This window comes from Galleria mellonella, unplaced genomic scaffold (genome assembly GCF_026898425.1).
Source record: "Galleria mellonella isolate WM207_F2 unplaced genomic scaffold, CSIRO_AGI_GalMel_v1 utg33, whole genome shotgun sequence".
Classification (NCBI taxonomy): domain Eukaryota; kingdom Metazoa; phylum Arthropoda; class Insecta; order Lepidoptera; family Pyralidae; genus Galleria; species Galleria mellonella.
This window is the reverse complement of record NW_026442079.1, coordinates 4490087-4503871: the sequence shown is the minus strand read 5'-3', so window position 1 is coordinate 4503871 and position 13785 is coordinate 4490087. Positions and strand designations below refer to the sequence as shown.

Here is a 13785-nt window from a genome sequence, read left to right as displayed (position 1 = left end):
AGGCCAAGTTCAAGTTTTAAAACTGCTCAATAACAACAACAACTTTTTAAGACGTCACCATCCTCAGGATCCATATAAATTATCCACAGCTTTTAAGGAAAGCAAGTTTTATAGGACCTTACCGTAGGTCCTTTTGTACCTAAACTATGTTCAAATGACTACGAGTCTTGATTTTTTATATTTTTATGTCTACAAACCACAAAAAAAAATTGTTTTATATGAACCGATAAATTTTACAGATTTTCTGATTATATTTGGCCTAATTTATAAATTTAAATACCTATCAAATAAAGTCATCGACCGTTTCCAATAAAAAAAACTATGCTTAAAGATTCGCATGTTTAATTAATTTCAAAGTCCGTAGTTTTATCCGAGTACCACGTGCTCTACATAAATACATCTCTAATTTGATTTTAGCGAATTTTTATTACAGTTAAATAGGCATTTTGTAACCAGGTGTTATTTAACATATATAAACACCTACATAGTATATAGAACGATTTGTCACCCAGTATGATATAAATATTTATCGAAATTTATTATAATTATTAGTATTTTTATGAACACGCATAATTTTTTATGTAAATTAGAATGGCGAATAAGCTGATGGTTCACTTCATGGAAAGTAGTAGCAGTCGTCTATAGATATAAATAGTATCATGGACATAACAAAGTAAATTCTGTCTACCAGAATGTAATGCCTCTGTACCCGAAACATAGCCCTGCAAAGACAACTGTTTCATGACAAAAACACGAATTTTTGTATAAAATTTCCTCTCGTAGATTATGTTATATTATTTCTAGAATTTAATATATTATCTGATAATAGTTCATATTCTTATGATATGTGTTGTAATGAATACATAAAATGGAAATAATTTATTATGATACGTATTATTTTTTTTAATCTCATAATGTTACTTCCTGTATATGTACTCGTAATAATGTGTGTGTATTTTTGTTTTAGACATGCCACAAACTAGTGAACTAAGACTGTCTTCGTCTATGCCACCAGCCGTCGTTGCCAAAGATTCAAATGTGAAGATATGTAACTCCCCAGGTTGTGTACATACAGGTAAATTTATATCATGTTCACTTTTTATATTATTTTTGCTTCACGTTTTTAGTTTCTTTTATTATACTCGTAGGCATCGTACCTTCAATAAATGATATTTTATACCTACGTAAATCTTATTTTATTGAAAAATAAATATTAATCGACATCTATTTATTAAAATAAATATACATACCTGCATGGTTTCTTTCAGCGTCTAAACTGCTTCAAAATATGGACGACAAAATTGATCCGTGCGACGATTTCTACGATTTTGCCTGTGGATCGTTTGTGAAAAACACTCGTATACCAGACGACAAAACTTCTGTAAACACTTTCTCCATCATTACTGATCAGCTGCAGGAACAGATCAGAGCTTTACTAGATGAACCAATTGCGGTCGGTGAACCGAGGCCTTTTGTACTTGCCAAAACTTTATACCAGGCCTGCATGAATAGAAGTAAGTACTCGTATCTAGAATCTCTAATTCTGTTTCATATTAGAAATATTCTATTGTTATAATTATACTATCATATACTATTATTATTAATATTAAAACAAAAGGTGGATAAGCTTTGTGAAAAATTATAAACAAATGGGTCTAAATATGATGGTTGTTAGGGAACAGAGAAAGAGGATAACATACTGCACCGACCCCAAGTAATAGGATAAATACAAAGACCATAATAAAATATATGTTCAATATTGATATTCTGCTCTACATGTATCAATGTTTTTGGTATTGTTTATATTTCTTAAAACAAAGATTGGAAATCTTACGTGAGGTAAGTAAGTACTCATAAGCTTTAACGATTTATTTTATCACCTGGCGATATCTCCTTTACAAGGTACTTGAAGAAATACAATGGCATGTTAAGTATTTAATTAGGATTCCGGTCGTTTTGAAGATTACGTGCTAATTCTGGTTACTCTATCGAATGTACCTTGTTCTTATTAACACTGTTCATATACCTATTTAATGTACTAGTGTTAATTAAACCAACTAGGTACTAACATCAATAGTATTGTAGGACTAATACACATTTTAGAAATAGTATTCAAGCAGTTAGTACTTAGGTACTAAGATTTCAAAACAGATACATTATATATTTTAATATTTTATTTAACTGTATACTTGTTTATGTATTAATAGTTGTAGCACTTTAGCTGCCCGCTAACAAAATGCTTTCTTACTGTATTAGGTTGACTGAAAGAGATCTCTGTCAGAGATAAGCGATGAATAAGATCATATATAAATATTTACAAAAAAAATTTAAGATGTAATTAATAAGAGAATTTATTCGTGTGCATATCAAATATTCTCGTAACGAGCGTTTAAAGTTTAATAAATCTAAAACTGTGAACGATAAAAACTAATAGATACGTGTCATTGACGTAACAACATAAAGTTATTATTATAAATTTGGCATAAGAAAACAAAACAAGAACGTGTCTGATGTGGCGGTACGTTAATTTGTTATAAACTTAATTATCTCAATCGTTATGTTTATTTCTATGTATAGCTTCCAAAGAAAAATAAAAATAAAGGCAATATACCTATTAGCAATATTTTTGTTTTGGTTTTGCCATTAATATTTAATTATTACCTACGACCTCCCACGATTGGACGAATAATATAGGTAACAAACATTTCATCAAAAATAAGTCTGGTAGTTGTTAACCAGAACGTACAGTAGATCTGTCAGCAGTGATCGATCACCAAAACGTCATCCAATATTGTGAGTCATCCATCAAACTCGCACCAAATTAACTAATTAGGTGCTTACACGATTCCTTAATAAATACTCAATATCATTGTTTTATAAACAAAACAAAGTTAGTATATAATGCCGCTGCTTCCCACAACATCGGCTACGCGAAATCCGCTACACCCAGCAATATGGAAATTTCGTAATATCCAATTTTATGCTTATTAATATACCTTATATTATACATAGAAAATCTGTGCAAAATACCATATTTCTCCACAAAGCAGTATCGATCGGGTATCGCTCTGTCAATTAATTTAGGTCAGTATATTAATATACGAATATAGAAGATACTATATGTATGGCTGTACGTACAAAGAGTACAATTTTGTTTAGCGAAAATATTTCGTGGTTTTACGAAAACAGTTACAAAGAAATAAGTACAAGGCTCGGTTCATACGCGTACTGATATTGTGCTAACGCGCTAGCGGACCTGTTGTAAATATTATAAATTTTTAAGCGACTTCAAAAAAGAGAATTAAGTGTATACATTTTTATGTATGATGTAATATAAACTTATATTAATAATTACTTTTGTAACTGACAGAGTTTAGAACAGTTTGGTCTCGTTATAATTTCGTCACGATTAATAATTGTTTTTTGTACGGAAGCAAAATCTTAAATTATGAGTAAATATTTATGTCACGCACAAATTGTTACTGTAATTGATGATCGTTTTCTATAAGCAACACTGAGTATATGTTACATACACATACTTTGTATGTGGAGCGGAGACAAAATTGTACGATTCCGCAGAAGATACCACGCTATCTATATCTCGGCCCATTGTGTACTAATCGTAACTATGATATAACTTATTTTTATATAACACATAGTTGTGTTGTTAAACTGCGCAAATATATTTAAAATTGTCATCACCTCTATCATTTATATAATCGCATTTTTAGTCTCCCTTGTTTCTTACATGTACCATGCAGGACACTAACTATTAATTTATAACGACAGAAAATTAAAATAAGTTAGTATTTTATTTTGGTTCTGTTCATCCCAAAGAAAAAGGCAAAGACCTCTGCCCTTATAGCTTATGTCTATCGTACTGATTCTTCCAAATCATTCAATTTTCTTCGATTAAGATATCTTGAATTGTTGAAATGATGTAATCGTAACAAGAAAAAAGTTTCTTGGGTCTTTCAAAAGTTCTTGAAGCGAGCGCGAAACATTTACAGAAAATATGAAATATATTTTACAAATAAAAACTAATTCAATTTTGTTTTATCAAATAATTCCTAAAATGACAAATTGACTGACATACTACAATGTCTGCTAAAATCGAAAAAAGTATCTATTACAGACTTTTATTTATCGGTTACATAGTCTGATTAGATACTTTACCTAATACTGGATCTAATTACAACAATTATTTAACTGTTCTGTTAGTGTTACTTAAACCAGTTAGTTGTAGCGATAAATCCGAGTGAAAGCGAACGAAGTGATGTTGTTTCCTGCTTTGCACAACTTACGTGACGTAATGGACGAATAACGCTGAAGTGGCCGCCCAGAGGATCAGAAGCGACATCTAATTTTAAACGTATTAAACAAACGCCTATTTAGTTTTTGTCTTATTTATTTATTTATATTTTTTTCTTTTTGGGTTTTTTGGCTAATTTTAGTTTCTAATAGTAAACGCAGGTCTTAATTAAGGAAATTAATAAAAACAAGGTGATAATGGAAGGGTAACGTAACCTGCGTTATAGGTATTTGCCAAGAAGGTTCCAGTGAAGGATGATAAGTGAGAATGAATAGGTTTTGCTTAGAGACTACAGTATGGGGTTCTTTAAAAAGGGTATATTAAAATTTCTTCAGGGTCGGCAACGTGCACGTGACACCCCTGGTGTTGCAGGCGTCAATAGGCTACAGTGACCGTTTACCATCAGACGGGCATAATTTAATTTAATAAAATTGTCAATTATTGTAACATACGCCCGAATGCCTCAGAGATCCGAGCGGAAGGGGGAACGGTTCAATTCTTAATTAAGATAAACAGACGTGTTTTCGCCCGCAGATAAATACTAAAATATCTATCATCATAATTTCTAATAAGTTGACAAATTAGGATTAAAATCTACCATTTATTCATAGAATATAAGAGAAACTAAATTTCTTTTTCCATGTCATCAGCTGCAATAGAAAGTCGAGGTGTTCAACCATTACTGGACATGCTACGTAATCTTGGTGGCTGGCCGGTCCTGGATGGAAACTCCTGGAATGACCGTGCCTTCTCTTGGGAGCAGTCAGTGTACAAGTTCCGTGCTGCAGGTTACTCCGTCGATTATTTCCTCGACTTCTCCATCAGCGTTGATGTCAAAAACTCTACCAAAAGGACCATCGATGTAAGAAATTATGCTATATAACTACTTATTTATAAATAAAACAATAGATTTGGTTGGCCGACCTTAGGTACTTTTATATCTCCAATCTCTGTTAAAATTAATTAAATTTATAGAATTATTAATCTTAAATTATATTGCAAATGGCGAGTATATATTTGTTCAGCGAATTTATTTATAATATGCTCATGCGAATTTTTGTAAATATCCATATTGAGGGACCTACCAACAGTTTATGTTTATCAACAGCTGGATCAAGCCTCTCTTGGTCTAAGTAGAGAGTACCTGAATCGAGGCTTCAGCGACAAATTAGTGCAAGCTTACTACGAATACATGGTGGATATCGCAACTCTGTTAGGAGCCGACCGCAGCCGTGCAGAAGTTGAACTCAAAGAATCGTTAGAATTCGAAATGAAACTGGCAAACGTAAGTTATTTAATTCACTTAAACAGAACGACAGTTGTGGTAATTACTCAACTATACAGATTCAACATTCACTACATCTTAATTGATCCCAATATAATATACAACAGCAGCTTTATAGGCTTATAGGACAAGGAAATGTTGTTTATGAGTCTCGTTGACTTTCATAAAAAAATAGTCACTATTTTAAGATAGTCACAGTTATAAACGGTCTACTGGCTACAAGTTTATGTACTGTTTTCAATGTTTTGATATTTGACCTATTGATTTCATGAGATTGGCTGAACATACCAATCGAGAAACATTATATTTATCGAATCAATTCGTGAAGATTGGACTATATTGCAGCAATAATCAGCTGACAAGAAACAATAAGTTACAATCAATAGCCATAAATCAGTAAACTGGGTTTGTAGGACTCAGTATGTAAGGGTAAAAAGAATCGATATTTTTACTCAATGCCATTCTTGTATACGTTTCATTTTTTCTCTGATTAGCGTGACTTTCTGCAACCAGCTATTTTTTTAATCACACACATTTATAATTACTAACAACTATCGAGAATAATTAATAAATATATACATACATACATAGATATATAGATAGATATATAATTTTTAGTTTTAATGATTCAACACGTACAACTAAGCCAGAATTTAACTATGTCTAAACATTATATTATACAGAAATGCGTGAATCATTTTCAATACATTTTATCAATATCTGCACAGCAATATTTCTCAACATAAACTAGTAAAACCTATTTTAGATAAATAGATGAAATAAACACATTCAATAAACATATAAAGTCATTAACAACATTACAACTTTTTAAGTAGTTTTTACTAGTATTATAAATAATAATTACCTCCAATTTTTAACAAAAACCTTTGGAAACAAATACTCAAATAGATTAGTTTAACTTAAAACTAATCAGTTCAAATTACCCACAGATCTCGTTGCCTTTGGAAAAACGACGTAACGCAACCAGTCTCTACAACCCAATGACCATCACACAGCTGCAGGAAAAGTTCCCCAAGTAAATGTTTTAGTCATGTATTACTTATTTTTATAGGTTATCTCTACTATTTTTTCCTCTTGATTTTATTAGCCACACATTGTAGTAAGAAACATAAGATACCTACCTAGTTCTAAACACCATGTGTAATATTACTTACTTGCTATTGACATTTATAGACGTAATTGTCAATGAATACAGTCTATGAAATCTTAACGTTTTCTAAATCTACAATATAGTTTCTTATAGTTTATATAGTTTTTTTTTTATTATTTTATCTGTATTTTAATAGGATCCCATGGCTGGAGTACATCAACCGTCTGCTAGCTCCACATGTTACTGTTACCCACGATGAAATTGCCATAGTCAGCGTGCCGAAATACATCTCCGATCTTGAGGTTTGTATTCATTGTATAGTAGCATATCCTGTCCTGAAATCATAAGTTCTAAATCTTAAACAATATGCCCATATGTTAAATCCGTAAGGACACATTATATTCTAATTATAAATTGAGCTGACTTGTGTACTTTATATCGACAATCCTCGACTAGTTTTATCATAGTTTCTCTTAACTAGAGCTCCCATATATATACAGAGTATATAACTAATAAAGTATTCTCAGCAAAAATTCGTATAAGGCAATCCAGTTGTACTTTTCGTTTAAAATAAAGTTCTGAAACGACTAACTATTCTAAAACCTAACACATTCTTGTATGATGTAGTTATTTTTTCTAGACTTTTCTTTGCTACAGTTTTCCACCCGGTCCAACCTTTTTTTTTATACAACTTAGAATGGCAAACAAACTGACGGCAGACCTGATGGAAACTGGTAACCGTCGCCTATAGACATGTGCAGTACCATGGAAATAACAGAGTATACTGTTTTGCCCATGATACCCCCCATGCGTTGCCATTCCTGAGGACTCAGGTGTTATTCTTCTGTACCCAGTAAATTCACGCACCTGGGAAGTGCCGTGGTTAATTCCTTATGAATTCTTCCCGATGAACCAATTAATTTGACTTTTCCTCATTATAAACCAATAGCTCAAGTTTTTATTTTACACCCATTAAAAATATCACACTTTATAATTTAGACTACAACTCTAAAAGAAACAATACTATCTCGCAACACTAATAAGACGAATTATAATTATATAGGTACTACTTGCAAAGACACCGGCCCGTGTTCAAGCTAACTACGTAATGTGGCGGGTGGCCGGTGCTTCAGTGTCGTACCTAACTGATGAACTACGACGAAGACAATTGCAGTACATCACAGCACTATCAGGGAAGACTGAGCGCGAGAGCAGATGGAAGGAGTGCGCCGATACAGCCAGTGTCAGGTTATTATGTTTCCAATGCCTAAGGATTACCATAATTTGTGTTCCGATACTAAAAGCTTTGTCTAGCTTCGTAAATATCTTACCAGTTCAAACACATGAGGTTTCAAATTTTGCATATTAATGTAACTTCGATAACAATGTTATAATTAATACATATAATAAAATCGTAACTGGTTGCTGCATGTATATGGAAGATATATAAGAAAAACTATTATAGGGGAGCTTTATGAACGGTATAGAACCAAAAACAATGATTTTTAGATTTTTTGTCTGTTTGTATATTTGTCTGTACGTTTGTGCATACTAATCTCAGAAACAACTTAACCGATTTTAATGCATTGTGGTTTTGCTCCACTTAACATTTAGTGTTTGTTTTATTTCAATCGAATCATAAAAAAAAGGTATATCATAGAAAAATAAACGCAGTCGCTCCGCCGCACCATGGCCGCTGTGGCCCCACACAGCGCAGCTGGCACCGTGGTGAGGAGGGGATCACAAGGGAAATGTGGGACACATGGACAGACGTGTGATGTGGTAGACGTGCACATTGATGAATAGCACAGAAATAGGTCATTTGAAAAAAAAACTACTCATATTCTGCATAAAGATACGTTTATACCATATTTATTCCAAAATGTTTAAAAAATATATATGGCCATTCTACCCGTGCAAAGCCGAGTCGGGACTCTGGTATGATAATATAAATATGGAACTAGCGTAATGACGGTGTTGAAAAATAGCCCTAGTAATTTCGCTGTACTTACTTCATTTTATCTTTATTAGTATATACAACTGTCCTAGACAATTATTTACCGATCGAGTTTGTTACAGTATGTCTATTGCTGTGGGAGCACTATATATAAGAAAATACTTTAACGAAAAGTCGAAAGCCAATGCCTTGGAAATGGTGAATGACATCAGGTAAGCATGGTTAAAATAATTATATATATAAATTGATTAGAATGTTTATTTCGAATAAGTAAATTTATATTCCAGTCTCTACCTACATAATAAGTGCTACATAATTACATCAATTACCTAGTCCTTAGGCCAAGATAACTTGGTCTGGGAAACCACATGAATGCGCTTCCACTTGGGTACGGAAGTAGTTCAAACGTGTATTTACCCTGAAGGCACCATTTCTTCCCTGTTATACAATGCACATGGATCTCTGTGCTAAGCCTTAACTATGTATTAGTCAATTGTAATATTAATTTTAACGTGTTTTGGAGTATAAGTTAGATATAGAAGGAGAAAATCTTACTAAGATGGAGGCATTAAATTTAGACAAACATACACATAAAAAATTTGCTTATCATAAGGTCGAAAATAAAAAAACAATCTCAAATGTCAACTATTATTGGTATTATTACCAGGATAAAACATTTAGAGACAGACGTACTTTTCCAGATATAATTACCTTTTTTGTAATTTTAAATTAAATTAATTTGTATAAAAATTATTCAATGCCGTCATAGACAACAGTTCCGTAAAACGCTGACAGAAGTGGAATGGATGGACGAGAAGACCCGTCAAGAAGCCCTGGAAAAAGCAGATGCTATGGAGTCACATATCGCCTACCCCAGTGAAATGCTTGATGACAACAAACTGACAGAGTTCTACTCTAGCGTAAGTTCCTTATTTACATAATAATAAAACTTTTTAAATAATAAAACGTAGAAGGCGAAATTACAACAACAATGGGGTTGTTGTAATTTTGCCTTATAGGTTAGGTATGATACCCCCCATGCGTTGCCATTTCTGAGGACTCAGGTGTTATTCCTCTGTACCCAGTAAATTCACGCCATATCCCACCCTTCAAACCGAAACACAACCATGCAAACACAACTGCTTCACGGTTGAAACACGAATGGGACAGAGGTACCCAAGCAATCGATTTTTGTACAAAGTCTCCCTCAGGTGAGTGTACCTATTTAAATATTTGTATTATTACAGTTGGAGATGTCTTCAGATAAACTCATGGAATCAGTTTTAAATCTAACACTCTTCGGTACAGAGTTCTTATTCAGCAAATTGCGAGAACCTGTGAACAAAACTGACTGGATCACCCATGGACGCCCAGCTATTGTAAATGCTTTCTATTCATCTATTGAGAACAGTATCCGTAAGTATTATCTTGTACGAGTATATACTTCACATATATAAATCCATATAAATCGATGCACAAGCATAACTAAAACCATGTACCTACCTGCCAATCAGCATTTTAATTTCTACCAAATAGGCTGATAGCTTGATTGTTATTTTAAGTACCATAAAAATACGATCTAGACATTAATATAAGTAGATATATATATATTTTTTTTATGTATGATAATGGAATGGTAACCCCGCCTGCGCAATCGGTATACACTGGCTGGGCACCAGTGAGAAAATGATAGGTGAGAATGAAAAAGAAGGTAAATTAGCCCATCGTGATGTGAAGTGAATTCACTTGGAATTCAGCACGATGGTTTCCAGGAGGGACCACGTGGAGGTCGACCTTTTTGGGCATATTGCTAACAATGAGACTGTACCCATCCCCCCAAGTAGATATATTAATTATAACATTTTGATTATTACATAACAGAATTCCCTGCTGGTATCCTGCAAGGCGCTTTCTTCTCTGCGAAACGTCCGGCGTACATGAACTATGGCGCAATTGGATTCGTTATTGGCCATGAAATTACTCACGGTTTTGATGATCAGGTATAAATATGTCCATTTTCTATAAAGTACCTATTTATTAATTTACTTGATTTTGAGGTATAATGGAAAATTAATATGATAGAAAACAAACAAAAAAACTTTTTTTTTAAATAAAACTTTATTTAATAAAATGTTATCATCGGATGTCATACTGTTATATTTTAAGTTACAATTTTAAAATTTAAATAACAGGGTCGTCAATTCGACAAAAATGGCAACTTGGTAGATTGGTGGCAAGAAATGACTAAACAGAAATACTTGGAAAAAGCTAAATGTATCATAGATCAATATTCGAACTACACCGTCAAAGAAGTTTCAATGAAGGTACGTTTAAACCATTTTAATCATCTTTTAAATGTTAAATAGCTTCCAATTCTATTTTTGTGTGATTTGAGTTAATAACTAATTTGATTTTTGCAGTTAAATGGTGTCAATACACAAGGTGAAAACATTGCTGACAATGGGGGTATCAAAGAAGCTTATTACGCATATCAAGCATGGACACATAGACACGGCGAGGAATCGCGTTTGCCTGGTTTAGAAAAATATTCACCAAGACAGGTACGAAATTGCATATAAACATCCCGTACATAATGAAAGTTTTTACTAAAATTTCAAAACTTTCTTTCTATAAATTCGCATAAGGTTTTATATTACCTTAGAAAAACAAAATTAATTATATTGTTCATAACATCTGGTATTATATTAGATGTAAATATTATATATTACAAAAACAAATATTAATGGAACCGATATAAAAAAATTATTAAAATTTCAGTTGATACAACTGAAATTGTAAACAATAATTTAATAATTTCAAGGCGCAAAACTAATAATTAAACTTCCGTAAATTAATGTATCTTAATATATACGTGTAGCAAATAAAGAAAATATTAACTACGTGCATTTCGACCTGTGAATAAAAATATTCCGCTATCTCATTTTATTATCCCTCGAAAAAATCAATTTTGTAATTTGATATCTTACTTACCGAGTCGTTACAAATTGCAGTTGTTCTGGCTGAGTGCAGCTAATACATGGTGCACAGTGTACCGCAATGAAGCCATCAAACTGCGCATAACCACCGGATTCCACGCGCCAGGTCGCTTCCGCGTCGTTGGCCCTCTATCGAACATGGAAGAATTCGCGTCCGACTTTAAGTGTCCAATTGGATCTCCTATGAATCCAGTCAAAAAGTGTAAAGTGTGGTAGTACATTTATGCCGCCCTCTACTTACCGTTAAATTGAACTTAGTCGGTAATCAGGTGCCAACGCGACCTGAGGATGCGACTGATCTATCTGGCGAGCAAAACACAACCATTTTATTCGATAATACCAAACTCAAACAAAGTCTTCTAAGGGAATGTTCATTATTTATGAGTACTGAAGTATTATTAACTACGTTTCTGTAATAATTTTAATTAACGTATTATTAACAAGCCAGCTGGTAGCTCGACAGCTGATACTGTGCACAAATGGTTAGTGCAAGTCTGTGAATGTCCTTTGAATGTGTAGATGTCACTGATGTTTTGGTGTTGTTTAAACTTGTAAATAAAATAGCTGAATTCTGTTTTATGGAACCTTTTGTAAACATAATACTATGTGTCACGCCGTGAATATTGAAATTCCTTTTGGATGAGATTTTAGACTGAGCACCACATTTTTATACGACGGGTATACTTACATTATCTGTAGGTTTAAAAGCTTTATAAAATCGGTAATACTTTATTATTCATTTTTTACACAAACAAATTTTGTACTTACTCTATACGCTTTGTGCTAGTATTACAAAAGTTCGTACCCACGCTATTTATTATCTATATTTTTTAAATAATGTATATTGCCAATTATAAAATAGAATGTTGTTAGACTTTCAAAATTGGGTAAGAAACAACACAGATCCAATAATATCTATGAGAAAAAATACCATAAATAAATATAATAAAAGATTCCTAATACTGATGAGGTACTCAAAAGTAAATAATATAAATTTTATCCTTCTGGTTTAGTATCACAATTTATTTCACAAATATAAAATGTGAAATAGTATTGAAAAGTTTAAATTAAAAAAGAATGTTAATGGAAAAATTATATTTTAGTTTATTTTTTTATTGTTTAGTACTTTGTTTACTTTTCAATGAAATATATATTTCTGTTCTTACGTTAAGACATAAATTTATAAAGTATATATAATAAATTTGTGTAGCATATGCAATGCCATCTAGCATAATAATTATATTACTATAGTTCTAGATGGCGCTGTAATAGAAATATGCGTAACACGACGGCAGAACAGAACAAAATTTCAATGAAAAGATATAAAAAGAACTAGATCACCAATTCACCAGTAGAAATTAATACTAAATTTATATAAAAAGTACAAACATTTAAAATATTGCCACTTTTACTATATTTGGTGTACCCGGCTACGAAGTGTGTTACTTAAACTTGTAGTGACTTATTGTATTATATTAATTGGATTGTCACAAGTATTTTATATTTATTATAAGCTATGATATTAGGTAACAGCGAAACTCGGTGGAACATCAGGAAACATTTAATCTGTAATCAGGCTAATCTGTAGCTCTAACTAAAGCTACTAAGGATTAACTGAAGTTATGATGAATTTATTTTATCTGCAAATGTAATCTTACTCCAACTTAGAAAGGATAGCAAAGTTCATTTGTTCCAATAGCCATTACTCTAATAATTAAAAAGGGTATCGAAGGAATACCTGTCCTGTCCCTTTGTGGGATAAACCAATAGTGATAATTTAATTTTAGTATAAGTACCTAGTTAAGTATAACAGTTTGGATACAATCGTATTGTTGTAAATCATTGAAACACCAATATAAGGTCTTTTTATCACACTATTCTTTCATTTTACTCCTAAGAAGAGGGCACTTATCACGATAATCATATCTTGTATTTAAAATAAAAAAAAAATATATTAAAAACGGGAATTTTTTAAGTGAATTAAAACATATCTCGATACCAACAGCTCTACACATAACCTTTACGAGCACCTCTCCAGACAAATTTTATAGTTTTCTTTTTCCCATTTCATCAATCAAAACATCGTTTTGAATTCTATTTAATAAATAAAGCTAATAATAAACT

At 32.2% G+C, this 13785-nt stretch overlaps 1 protein-coding gene across 3 annotated transcripts in view; it reads left to right on the top strand.

Annotated features, from left to right (window-relative positions):
• The window catches only part of LOC113518223 (neprilysin-2), a 48217-nt gene extending 34684 nt beyond the window's left edge, over positions 1–13533 (top strand). For all 3 annotated transcript variants that reach the window (XM_026903045.3, XM_026903035.3, XM_026903063.3), the window contains exons 4-17: positions 968–1075; positions 1269–1514; positions 4963–5174; positions 5421–5597; positions 6548–6633; positions 6905–7010; positions 7772–7956; positions 8788–8877; positions 9435–9585; positions 9913–10081; positions 10547–10665; positions 10858–10989; positions 11086–11226; positions 11677–13533. In XM_026903045.3, coding sequence (XP_026758846.1) covers positions 968–1075; positions 1269–1514; positions 4963–5174; positions 5421–5597; positions 6548–6633; positions 6905–7010; positions 7772–7956; positions 8788–8877; positions 9435–9585; positions 9913–10081; positions 10547–10665; positions 10858–10989; positions 11086–11226; positions 11677–11877 — 2123 coding nt within the window. In that variant the 3' untranslated portion in view covers positions 11878–13533. The remainder of the gene's footprint in view (positions 1–967; positions 1076–1268; positions 1515–4962; positions 5175–5420; positions 5598–6547; positions 6634–6904; positions 7011–7771; positions 7957–8787; positions 8878–9434; positions 9586–9912; positions 10082–10546; positions 10666–10857; positions 10990–11085; positions 11227–11676) is intronic.
• The last annotated feature ends 252 nt before the right edge of the window (positions 13534–13785 follow it).